The sequence below is a fragment of the Sinocyclocheilus grahami genome, unplaced genomic scaffold (genome assembly GCF_001515645.1).
Source record: "Sinocyclocheilus grahami isolate Dianchi unplaced genomic scaffold, SAMN03320097.WGS_v1.1 scaffold774.1, whole genome shotgun sequence".
Taxonomy (NCBI): domain Eukaryota; kingdom Metazoa; phylum Chordata; class Actinopteri; order Cypriniformes; family Cyprinidae; genus Sinocyclocheilus; species Sinocyclocheilus grahami.
The window spans coordinates 367,633-381,616 of NW_015505953.1; the positions used below are offsets into that span (position 1 = coordinate 367,633).

Consider the following 13,984-nt stretch of genomic DNA (forward strand, 5'->3'; position numbering starts at 1 on the left):
ATCAAAATAAAGTGTTATCCAATAAAACATCAAAACAATAAATAAATAAAACAAAAGAACAAATAAACCTATCAAAAAACAACAAAACAAATAAATAGATTAAACAAAATGACAAAAAAACATCAAATAAATAAAAAGATAAATGAAGTCAATCATCTGAGACTGGTGATTGAAAGCAAAACTACTCTCACGGATACTGAGCTCTAAATCGATGGCTAACGTTTCACCATTATACAACACATTTATGTTTTTAAGCTTTATGATGCACCGCAATTACCTTGCTACCACAGAGAAAAACGACTGATAAAATGATGTTATGAATTATTGATGTTTGATCTGTTAACACTGAAAGAACCATGACCGTGACTCGTTCCGCAGGCTAACACCTCCTCCAATCAAACCTACTGATGATCAAGCACAACATATTACAGAAAATGAATGGTGAAGACATTACTCAATGCCTCAACCCAAAATAACATCTGCAGAAGCCCAGAACACAATGCAGCAGGCTTGCCTACTTATTGACTTTCATTTGTTGCTGTGTATGGGGGTGTATGAAAGACAGAGAACATTTGTGTGGGTGGGTAATAAGGTCTCAGCTTAATTAGCACAATAAGATAACGGGCCCTTCTGGATATCAGAATATTCACTGCAAGTCTCCACTTACAGCAATATCACTACCAAGAAAAGGGACATCAATTTAGAAACCACAGTTTATTAAAAATACCTTTAACATTATCTCTTTAGAAACCAGGACAATAAAACAAGGTTTAGACAAAAAAAAAAAAAAAACACTCAATATACACTCAATTGTGGGCAACTGATCAGAAAGCCAGAGCCAATGTTGAACTGATGTAAAACTGTGGCTATTCATGAAAGATCAAAAGGACATTCATAAGACTTTAAGACATAAAGTGGCTGTCAGAAGATGTTTCTACAACACTTCTCAGTAACTTGAATCTCTCAATCATTTTTATTTCAATGTTTCAACATCTCATAAGAATCTTCTCTTTATATAGGCCTACTTTTAACTATAAAACAGGACCAACCTTAGATCAACTAACTGACTGTAGATACAGTGGGATTGTGGACAACAAGGTGGTATCTTTTTAAGGAAAAAACATCCTTAAAAATAATGGGCATGTCAGTCCTAAACTTAGGACTCCTAAATGTTTCCTTTAACATTATCTCTTTAGAAACCAGGACAATAAAACAAGGTTTAGACAACAAAAAAAAAACACTCAATATACACTCAATTGTGGACAACTGATCAGAAAGCCAGAGCCAATGTTGAACTGATGTAAAACTGTGGCTATTCATGAAAGATCAAAAGGACATTCATAAGACTTTAAGACATAAAGTGGCTGTCAGAAGATGTTTCTACAACACTTCTCAGTAACTTGAATCTCTCAATAATTTTTATTTCAATGTTTCAACATCTCATAAGAATCTTCTCTTTATATAGGCCTACTTTTAACTATAAAACAGGACCAACCTTAGATCAACTAACTGACTGTAGATACAGTGGGATTGTGGACAACAAGGTGGTATCTTTTTAAGGAAAAAACATCCTTAAAAATAATGGGCATGTCAGTCCTAAACTTAGGACTCCTAAATGTTTTATCTAAAAATATTTCACAAAGCATTTTAGCACTAAAACTAGCTCCTAAATCTGTGAATGTTAGGAGTAGTGAAGAGGACTCCTAAGTCACTAAGATCAAATCACAAACTATCCTAAAATGGCTGTTGCCGGCAATGTGCCTCGGAACGTAAACATTTTAGAAATATTTGACGATAATGAGCTTTTATAAATGTATCCCCTTCGGTTTTGAAGGTTATCCCAACTCCAAATTTTCCTTTGATTATGTCCTTGTTTTCAAAAACCAGTTGGGCAAGAAGTAACAGCTGTGCTTGTGTCCAGTTTGGTTTTCTTTTACGTTTGCATGTCTTACTATCAGCCATGATTATTCTACTCTGTTTATTAAAAGGCTGTTTATATGCATATTCACTAATTATGAGAAGCACCAGTTGGGCAAGAAGTAACAGCTGTGCTTGTGTCCAGTTTGGTTTTCTTCTACGTTTGCATGTCAGCCATGATTATTATACTCTGTTTATTAAAAGGCTGTTTATATGCATATTCACTCATTATGAGAAGCATACATGTAAGAGGCTGACAATTAGCTGAACACATACTTGTTTAATTAGTGACACTTAACCTGCATTTTAAAATCTTTATTTGAATGTGTCAACATTTTTATTTTTGAACCTTTATCTTTACTCTAAAATATTTCTATGAATAAATCTCTGACAGAGACTATCAGCCAATCACTGTGGGCATAGTTAGTTAGCATGCTGACATCATCCATAGCAACCAGGTCAACCCCGCCCTTATTCTTAGCTTAAGACTTCTCTCTATTCCTTAGTAAAAGTTTGTCTCAGCAGCTTTGTGAATAGGTTTTAAGAGAAAACTCCTTGCTAAAAACTTTTAATGCTATTTAGGAGAACTCTAAGATAAACTGTTTTGTGAATAGGGGCCCTGGTTTCCATAGAAAAAGTCAGTGTTCTGAGACACACACTTAGGACTGCACATGCACATTGGATATTCTAGTTTGAAAAATAAGAATTATATGAAATTTAATCATAAGCTTGGTGAACAGCTTTGGAGGTTTACATTTTTTCCTATTCAAAGACATAGGAGCTGTACTTAGATGATTAAAATAGCTTCCTGAAAGGAGTATCAAAGATGCCTGCCAGAGTGAAATTACTTGCCTTAAAGGGACTTTGTGTTCCGATGCATGCCATTTTCTTTAACCATCTAACTCTTATAGTTATAACAACTGTGAAAACAAGTGCAACATTCTCTTGTGGTAGTTTAACTAAAAGCTGGTTGTCATTGAAATGTTAAAGATCAGTGTTCGATTATGAAGGCTGATGTGATATAACTAGTATGCTATCAGAGCTGTGCAATCCCTTTCTCTATGCAAATGCATGTTGTTAATGCATGTGGGTTGTTTCTAGGCCTTTTACACAGCCCGTGTGTCCTCACATCTGGCTTTGATTAGTAGCATAATTGTATTTGCGCCTGCATTATTGTCAATGGCCAGTCAGCAGTTTTGATAAAGTTAAACTAACAGTTGAACTTGACAATAAACATCAATATTTCATTTGGTGTATTTAGCCTTACATGATACCCTACCATGTTTAAAAGTGAAAGAAAATACATTGAAATTGTTGAATACAATTTCTATTCCATGATTCTGTTAATTTTCCAAATAATTATATATAAATTATTCTTTAAATGGTGTTCTTTTACATGTTCTATTCGTCAAAAAATCCTGAAAGAATTTGCTTCCACAAAAACTGTAAGCAACACAACTGTTTTCAACATTGATTTAAAAAAAAGAAGAAGAAATTTGTAAAGGATGATTTCTAAAAGGATCATGTGATGCTGAAGACTGGAATATAATGGCTGCTGAAAATTCAGCTTTTCCCTCAATGAATAAATTTGATTTTTAAAGGTATTAAAATAGAAATCTTTTTATTTTAACGGTTCCCTGCATTATTACAGCAAAGCACATTACAGTACTAAGCCGCTGCAATGGAGCAGCTCTAAAGCTATTAAATAAAAGATGATGTACCACAGAGCAAAAAAATGAACAGTGAAAGTAACAAAAACTTGTAAAATACATTTTAATGGGCATAATTAAGTGTGAAAATAACCTAAGGATATACAGTCAAAGCAAAAATTATTCAGAGACCAGATATAATTTTTTTTACTAATGGGTGCAGGACACTACAGTTCATTTATGTAAGGGAGGATAACAAAATAAAGTAAACTGTGACAAATTATACCCAAAAATTCTTCATACAGTGGACTAGCAGTAAAACTGATACACATTTGGGACCAAATGTTATTCAGACCGAGTCGTCGAAACATTGAATTTCAGGTTTGCATGAACCTGGATGACAGCATGCCCAGGAGACTACAGGCTGTCATTAAGGCTAAGGGTCGCCCGACTAAGTATTGATAGTAGGGCTGCACGATTAATCGAATGCGATTGTCATGCGCATTTTGTTAGTAAAGTTGGTTCTGTAATCAGCAGGAAATCATCATTACATGCTTTCAGATGGAGCAGAATTTACTACACATAGCCATAGTTCACTGACAAGATACACAAAAAATTCACCGACGATTTTATTGCGTGATTATGAAATCGAAGAAATCGTTTGCGATAATGACAGCTGTTTGCATAGCTTCTCAGTGAACTACGGCTCTGTGAAGTAAATGCTGCTCCATCTGAAAGCATGTGAAAATACCACATTTAATAACATATTTTTACTCCAAACTCACTTCATAACATCAGTTGAGTGTTTGAAATAAATCCTTCTGTGAGATGATGTGGCTTCTTACACAGAATAAAGCACGCAACATATTTCATAGTATTTAAGCAGTGATAAAGGCACTGCATTATAAATACACTATTTTAATGAAAATTATAATAATAAGATAAACTGTATATTGCCGTAGTCGTGTGTTTATTAGTCACGTTGAATCAATGAAAGCAGTTGAATCTTCTGTTTATTCAGCTGCAGCGATTTTCTGGGTTTCTTCTGCGAGGCGTATTTGGAGTTTCAGTGCGAGAGCGCCCTCTGGCCTTTGGATGGAGATTTACTACTGATCACAGAACCGTGCTTCACTGAAAGATATGCATGACAATCGCAGCTTCTGTCGAATCGCGATCTCGATTCCATTTCGATTGATCGTGCAGCCCTAAATGATAGTTGTGTAAATACTGTCATACTAACAGCTGTCTGAATACTTTTTGGTTGATTGTAATCCATTTCATACCTTTCTATCAAAGTTATCTAACATTATCAAGCTGAATTTGTTCTGACACAGTTTAAAATATGAGTTCTTGTCATATTTTATTACCATTTTCTAAACTATAGCGAATAAACTGTGATAATGTGAGAAATGTTGACGGTGTCTGAATAAATTTTGGTTTGACTGTATTTATTTGATAAATTAAGTTAACCAACTATCATTATGCATACTCTTTTGGTTTCTGTACCCAATATTTAAAAAATGTACAAATGCAATAAAAATATCGGTACTCAGTATCGGCAAGTACCAAAAATAAAAGTATCATATCGGGCGAGTACTGGAAAAAGTGGTATCGGTGCATTCCTAATTTTTTTTCTACTGGCTTTTTAAGAATTTTTTCTACTGGTTCAAATTTTTACTTGCCCTACCACTATTTTCACTGGCCCTGTCACAAAAAATAAAATAGTTGTTGCTATAATTGTTTTTGACTCATTTTTACTCATTGTTTTTGACGCAGCTGCCCATAGAAAGCAGACAGCAGGGCAGCTCATTGGGTTTTGGAACAGAGCTATTTGTCTCTCTTCACATCTTATTGTACTGCTAAACTGCTAAAAACACATGGCACACCACAGCCCAGCAGTGACAATGCCCTATCAGTCCTCTTTTCAATCACTTCCATCAAATGACTTTTGCTGGCAGTCTCTCAATAGCCATAAACAAGCACATTTCACCAGTGAGGGCCATAAACCGGATCTGTGGGTGGCAGAATGCACAAGATACACTGAAGCTAGAGCCTCGATTTATCATTCTGTGCTTTCACTTTGTGTCTCTGACTACAGCCAAATATCCTGATAGGATTTGTTTTCGACCAAACAAGTCAACAAGGAACCTAGTCGCACATACCAGAACAAGGGAATATTAATTGGAAATGCAATACTGAAGTATAACAGGGATCAAATATCAATTTCTCTAATGTATAAATGGAAATGAGATATGTGAAACACCACAGTTTTGTCGTCATCTTCCCTGAAAGGCTGACCTGCTGACAGTGCTGTAGAACAGAACAATGTCTATTTCTGCTATACTGCTAAAAATAGACAAACATTGTGATGTTTACCAGAAATACGACACTGAGCCAGGGGTGTAAACTTTTGAACAGAATGAAGATGTGTACATTTTTCTTATTTTGCCTAAATATGATATATTTTCATTTACTGCCCTTCAGAAACTACTGAAAATACTTACATGTTTCCCAGAAGACAAAATTATTTCAATTTACCCTGATCTTCAGATTCAAAAAGTTTTCACCTCTAGGCTCTTAATGCATCGTGTTTCCTTCTGGAGCATCAGTGAGTGGTTGAACTTTTAGTAATAGTTGCATGTACAGTAAGTCCCTCAGTTGTCCTCAGTGTTAAAAGACAGATTTCAAAATCATACAGTCATTGTTGGAAAGGGTTTAAACACACAAAAAATTATGGAAAACCAAAGAATGTGTGGGACCTAAAGGATTTTTCTGAAGAACGGCAGTCAGTTTAACTACTCAGGACAAACAAGGGACTCATGAACAACAAGGGTATGTAAACTTTTGAACAGGGTCATTTTTTTTTATTCAACTATTATTTTCTCTTGTGGACTATATGCAAACGTCTTTTATGTGAAATACCTTATTCAGGTCTGTACTAAATAAAAAATAGCATGGATTTTGTATGATCCCTCTTATTTTGGTAAAATAATTAACATTTTGCAGATTTTGACATTTTTACCATAACTGTATCATACATACATACACGTACAAAACTTCATTGAGAGCGTGCATACACAATTTGTTTGCACATCTATATAACAGACTCATACTTTACCTCGATTACAATCCTCATCCATCAACATTTTACTAGTGAGATACTGGTTTGCTTTACCCAGCCAAGAAACGTAGTTTGCGTTATCACCTGGCCATACAGACATTCCGTTCAGACTGCATTTCACAGTGTGGTGCATGAGGGCTCACACTCATAGCGAAGGGTGAACCAACTCCAGGGTAAGGATAAAAGCAGCCAAATCTATTAACTACTATTAACATCATAAATCTGTCTTTTTAGGCGAGAACCAGACATGGGTGTCATGTAGGCTAATAAAATATGTTTAATGGGACTGAATTTGTATTTAGTGTGATTACAATTTAATTAAAACATTAGAAATTGAAAAGTATATAACGTTTCCTTCCCACGGTTATTCAAACGGCGAATTAATTATGTACAGAAATGACATTATCACTAACTTTAATCTATTGCACTCTCAAAAAAACATAACTATCGTTATAGTCACTGAAGCTGTGTACACTGAGAAATGAATCCCTTAATTACATTGTACGTACATCTGCGCTTTGTTGTTTATGATGAGAGAATTCGCGGAATTCAGTCATCGAACATGCGCGCATTCAACAAAGCTGATGAGTTTCAGCGATGTCTCATCTGAACGCCTCTGATTGGCCATTGCATTCCTAAGCTCAACAGAATCGTGTTTGATTGTTTATAATGCGCAACACTGTAAAAACGCCTAAAATGAAATACGGTGCAACATGAGCAAATCTTAATTTAATGCACAGTCGACACTTTCTATTCATTTACACTTTGTTAGCAACAGATGTAATAGATTTAATTTGTTTGTGCAGGGGCATTTTTGTCCAATTTAGTGGCATTTTTGCCCCAAGACCCCGTGGCCAGGGGAAGACTAAGCTTTCCCCAGCTTTACACACACTCAACCTATGCTCGCACTCTTCAGAAATAATCACAGAATATGACAGATCTTGTGTTTTAAAGCCAAACACACAATGAATAATTCACTGAAAATGAGTCTCTGCTCTCTCTGCCATCTTTTTTTTTACATTAGCGCTGTTTTGGACTGATTGTTTGAATGTATTTGCTTGCTGGATCATTGGACTGAAAACTTTCCCAGAGTTTAGAGGCTTTAAAAGATCTGATTGCAAACAGAGAAGCGAAATCAGGTTAAAGTGTTAGAATAGAAAATTCCGCCTACCAGGGATACAGGTTTTGTGCCATTGTAGATGCTCAGTGTGAGAAACTCCTGACTCCCAAGATCATCTTACTGCATGATGTAAATTACATTAATGACGCAATTTCACATGCTTCAGTAATTTGTTTGCATTCAATTAATTTAACGCGTTAAAGATTTTGAATTAATCGCACAAGTTAACGTTGACAACCCTAATTCAGATACATATGTAGACTTTATCAGACTACTTTTTAACAATGTTGAAAACAGTTCTTGCCATGATACTTTTTTTCAGGATTCTTTGATGAATACCAAGTTCTGTGAACCACTGATTTGATATAGAAATCGTGGCCTATTGAGAGTCGGACTTATAACCCGAAGGTTGTGGTTTCGAGTCTCAGGTCCAGCAGGAATTGTCAGTGGGGGGAGTGAATGGCCAGCACTCTCTTCCACTCTCAATACCACGACTGAGGTGAGACCCTTGAGCAAGGCACCGAACCCCCAACTGCTCCCCGGGCGGCACAGCAATATGGCTGCCTACTGCTCCGAGTGTGTGTTCATGGTGTGTGTGTGTTCACTGCTGTGTGTGTCCACTTGGATGGGTTAAATGCAGAGCACAAATTCCGAGTATGGGTCACCATACTTGGCCACATTTTGATCAATTTAATGCATCCTTGCTAAATACTAAATTTAAATTAAAAAAACTTAGACTCCAAACTGTAATATGTATATATGAAAATGTATGTGTTGAGTGTGTGCTTTAAATTCAGATTTTTTTTATATGCCCATTAATGAAGAAAATAGAGGGATAATTAGAATCAGTACAAAAAGTGAAATAGTAATTCAGCACTAACATAACAGCAATGCATACAAAATGTAAGTCTGTCCACACAAGATTTTTTACATGTGGTGTTTACATGCTTTGCTAAATTCAACATTGTAGGCATTACCAGCTTGGCTAATTAAAAGTTCAATTTAAGTTAATAAAAAAACAGATGCACAGTTTAAATTTATTATGTGTAGTGTTCTTTTAATATAATTTAATAATTTATTTGAATGAACTAATAACAATTTTGTGTACATTTAATTTGCTGTACATGTAGGTTTGTATATATATATATATATATATATATATAAATAATAGTTTGTTCATTGAATTTGATTGGGCCAAGTAGTATTCCATATGATATTTAGTACATCAGCCATAGGACTTTTGATATTGCTGAAATACGTGTCATAATCAAATCCGCTCTCCAGATCAGCAAATCAGCTCAGAAAACCTCATATCAGTCAAACAACTTAGAGCATTATATCAGACTCACTTCTCTCCCTGAAGTTTGTTGGTTTTCACAATCAAGTCCTGGGTTTGTTCTTTGGCTGCCTGTTGACACACAAAACACGAAAGCGGAGTTACGGAGAAAGAGCATGTTGGCCCTTCAAATACATAAATTCAAGTATCTTTTTTCAAACCCTTGAAATGCCTTTCAAGTTTTTTTTAAATAGTTAGTTCTGTTGCATTAATGAACCATGATTTTCCAAAGGAGAAATATGCATATAAATGCATTTATCTGCTAAATAAATGCAAACATAAATAATTACCTTCAACCTGTTGGTCATTTCTTCACAGCAGGAGCTCATGGCCTGAACATCTTCATGAACGCTCTCAAGTTCCTGAAGCAGAAAGACATACTCAAGAGCTGAGGATGAGTCCTACTGTACACTGCAGCAGACATCCACTAGTGCTACAGAGGTTATATGCAAATTAAAGTTTATAGTGTAAACCACCTCAACAGCATCATGTTTTCATTTAGTCAGACGCTTTTCTCCAAAGCGACATGTTATTTTAGTATCATTGATATACTATCATAGTTTTTGTTAATATTTTGAATTAGAGTTTATTTTTTATAGTTTCTGTTTTCATTTTAATTTTAGTTAAAGTTTTAGTTCATTTTGTTGTGTGGTTTTGTAATAATATATATATTATTTTGTTAAATCTGAGCCAAAATCATCACAATTAAAAGAACCAAAGACTTAAACTACTTCAGTCTGTGTGCATTGAATTTATTTAATACACAAGTTTCACAATTTGAGTTGAATTACTGAAATAAATGAACTTTTCCACGACATTCTAATTTATTGAGATGCACCTGTATGTACATAAAAGTTGGCAAAAATGTAAATAGAGTGAATATATACACTACTGTCAATAGTTTATGGACATTTGCACAACTACATCAATAATAAAATAATGGCTTCGTATCACATGTAGTTCTACACAAAAGTGTAGAATTTTAGTACTTCAACTTGTCTATTTTCTATTTTAATATATTGTAAAATGTTACTTATTTCTTGATACATTTTTTTCAGGATTCTTTGAGGAAAAGAGATTTCAAAAGAACAGCATTTACTGGAAATATATACATTATTTGTAACAATGTAAAAGTCCTTACTGTCACTTTTGATCAATTGAATGTGTCCTTACTGAATTAATTAGCTATTAATTAAAAAAAAATAATAATAATTCCATCATTATCTTAATGGCCCAAACCAAATAGTTTTCAGTGCAAGCGAGAGTATAGAAGTGAAATGCATAAATACACATTGTAATTTTAATGTAATGTACTTTGTAAGATGATAAATAATAAAAAAGCCTCACAGGCATCTTATGTAATGTAACAATTTGATTTATGAGCTGCTTTTTTTAATAGTATTTTTTGAGCTTATGTATTGTCAAACTGTCACTGTGAATTTACCTCCTTCACTTCCTTAAATATCCGTACAAACTCTTCATTGATGGACAGGCTGCGTCTCTCAATGTCTCCTCGAAGGTTCCTCCTGGTTCTCAGACTGTTCTCAGTGAAAAACACAGAGAGAGATTTCAACGCTTCCAGCATCTCCTAGAAAAAGACAAAATAAATAAATAAGTATGGCAACAAGATCTTCATAGCAGCTAGTTCATCAACTGCATGTTGTCTACGAACATCAGATGACAATTGCATTTACAACATACAGTGGGGCAAAAAAGTATTTAGTTAGCCACCAATTGTGCAAGTTCTCCCACTTAAAAAGATGAGAGAGGCCTGTAATTTTCATCATAGGTATACCTCAACTATGAGAGACAAAATGAGAAAAAAAAATCCAGAAAATCACATTGTAGGATTTTTAAAGAATTAATTGGTAAATTCCTCGGTAAAATAAGTATTTGGTCACCTACAAACAAGCAAGATTTCTGGCCCTCACAGACCTGTAACTTCTTCTTTAAGAGGCTCCCCTGTCCTCCTGGGAGAACTTGCACAATTGGTGGCTGACTAAATACTTTTTCCCCCACTGTATATAGGCTATGTTCTGATCAAAATAATATTACTGCAATCACCTTCTCCATTAAAATGTACAGTAGTGGTACAATGGCAATTCTATGTTTGCTCGATATACTAGGTAGACTACTGTTCAAAAGCTGATAAGATTTTTTTAATGTTTTTGAAAGTCTCTTAAGCTGATCTGATGCTCAAGAAACATTTCTTATTATTATCGATGTTGAAAACAGTTGTGCTGCTTAATATTTTTGTCGAAAGCATGATAATAGAATAGGATTTTTGATTAATATAAAGTATGTAACACTGTAGTAATCTTTCCTCTCAATTTTGAGTATTTAATGTGCCCTTGCTCAATAAAAGCATTAATTTAAAAAAAAAACCTTACAGACCCCATAGGCTGCATTATACTGTACCATAGTGTATGTTAAAAAGAAGAAAAAATATATATGACATTACCATGGTACAATGTCTTAAAAACATATTTACAGTTGGACATGTACCATGGTAGTACCATAGTATTCTTTGAAGTATCTTGGAGTACCATATAAATACCATAGTACATGAATTTCAAGTATTATAAATGGGTTGGACAAAATAATGTGAACAACTGGGTAATATGCAATTTTGCTTTATTATAGTGTTTTACTGTATCACCATTTGTTTTAATACAACTTCAATCCTTCTTAGAATAGATTAATATACATTTTGTTTTTGAATTTTCCTTCCAAATCTATACACAGTGGTTTGATAATATTCCAGTATATTATAATATTATAAATATGATAAAAGTCCAGTGATTGAGATGGCCTGGGTAGACGTTGACGTTTATCTTGGTGCTCCAACTGCCCAGGTTTTGTTAACACGATACCATCTTTTTCACATTTTAGCATTAGTATCTGTGACTAACTACAGCTTTTTCTTGGATGTTGGATTTATTAAGTTCTTCGTGGTCGATTTTTGGGGAAACAGGGTCTTCAGTGTGATTATTGAGGTTTGCTGTCACTTTGCTCCAGCAGTTCTGTGTTGTTTGGACACAATCCCTACAGTTCAATTCTCGCCCAGTGTTGTTCTTTACTAATGAAGTCTTGCCATATGTTATGTACATAGTCTTAATCGCAAAGACTATTGTTCTTAAAAGACCAAACAATTGGGCTGTTAAGGTTACAGATGCTCCTGCTAAATGGGCTTCCATGATTTGCCCTTTTTGGAAGTCTGACAAGTTCCCTATTTCACTCATGGCTTTTACTAAACTGCTGAAATCAACTTGTACAACAGTGAAATACAACCTAGAGCAGTGGTTCTCAATTCCAGTCCTGGCAACCCCTCACTCTGCATATTTTGCATGTCTCTCTTATTTAACACACCTGATTCAGATAACCAGCACATAAGAAAAGAGATCCATGCATGAACTTCTTTTCCGATTGACAGGATTCCTACAAAGTGTTCATTCTTCCCTACTCCCTGAGCACGGGAGATCCCGTCAAGTGTGACATAATATACCTCAGTAAATAAATACAATTTAAATTCACGTCTCTCACACTTTAATGCCCTTTGAATGGAACATATACGCTCCCTTCGAAATGGAATCATGGCGGAATATCCTGTGAAGTCCACTTCGCAGGGCACTTACGGTCGAATAGAACAAACGTCTGAAGTGATAAGAGATACATACAAAATATGCAGAGCAGGGGCTCGCATGGACTGGAATTGAGAAGAACCACTGACCTAGAGAATATAGACAATGTAAAGACAACTGAAACATTTGTTTTTGACTATAGCCTACACAATATTAAGTATATTAACCCCTACAATAACTGGTGTTCACATTTCTTTGTCCAACCCGCGAACATTACCCTGTTGTAACATAACCATGTACAAATGTAAGGTTTGTGTAAGGATCTGACATGCAGAACACCACGCTACTGAAATATGATTTACCGTGTACCATTAGGCCTACTTTTACATGAAATAATTTCATTATACTATTTACAAAAAAACATCCTCCAAAAAAGATATTATCATGGTGCATTTTGGTACTTATCCTATCTCTAATTGAGGACTGCTTTATTATCTATGTTTGAAGAGTATACATGTGCAATTTATTATATAAATTAGAGACTCAGAAATGATGTTTATTTGTTTTGTTTTGTTTTCTTTATATTAATTATAAGGGCAAACGATTTGTAGTGACAGGTGCACTGCGAGTCTAAAAAGTCAGCTAACGTTAAGTTACTGTGCCAAACCTTGTCATTATCCAACCTGGTCTCCAGGATCTTGTTGAGTTTTCTGGATAGAGGGTTGTTGGACTGTGAGGACGCATTCCCGCTGCTGTTAGAGGTGTGAAGGATAGAGGCATCAACTGACAGCTCTGCTTTAGTCTCTGCCATCATCAACATCCACGTCAACCTCCAGGAAGCTGTTTTGAGTAACCAGAAAAACGTCCCACTGCAACAACAAGAGTTGGACACATTAGTTCCGCGCCTCGAGCTGTTCTTCTTCTTCTTGTTTGGGTTTTAACGGCAGCTTGCATTCTTAACGTTTCCTCGAGCTGTTGACTTTTGCGCAAAAACCTAAATCTCTAGAAATGAGGGTGTCACCCTTTGAGAGTGTCATTGAAGAGTAATGTCTAATGTTCTAAATAGACTAATAATGTTTTAAACGTTTTAATATATTTACATAAAACATATTTTATAAATAAATATATAAATATATTATTAATACATATATATTTTCATAAATATATTTTATACATAGTAATGATAATGACAACGAAATAATAACAATATAATATTATTAGAATATTATTGTTATATAATTTATATGGTTTATATTATTA

General features: G+C 34.7%; 1 protein-coding gene across 1 annotated transcript in view; it reads right to left on the minus strand.

Annotated features, from left to right (window-relative positions):
- LOC107561480 (conserved oligomeric Golgi complex subunit 6-like) overlaps positions 1 to 13,584 on the minus strand; it is a 44,585-nt gene extending 31,001 nt beyond the window's left edge. Inside the window, exons 1-4 of the mRNA XM_016245936.1 lie at positions 13,392 to 13,584; positions 10,588 to 10,731; positions 9,434 to 9,505; positions 9,157 to 9,215 (exon numbers count right to left, since the gene is read on the minus strand). Coding sequence (XP_016101422.1) covers positions 9,157 to 9,215; positions 9,434 to 9,505; positions 10,588 to 10,731; positions 13,392 to 13,544 — 428 coding nt within the window. The 5' untranslated portion in view covers positions 13,545 to 13,584. The remainder of the gene's footprint in view (positions 1 to 9,156; positions 9,216 to 9,433; positions 9,506 to 10,587; positions 10,732 to 13,391) is intronic.
- Between the last annotated feature and the right edge of the window lie 400 nt (positions 13,585 to 13,984).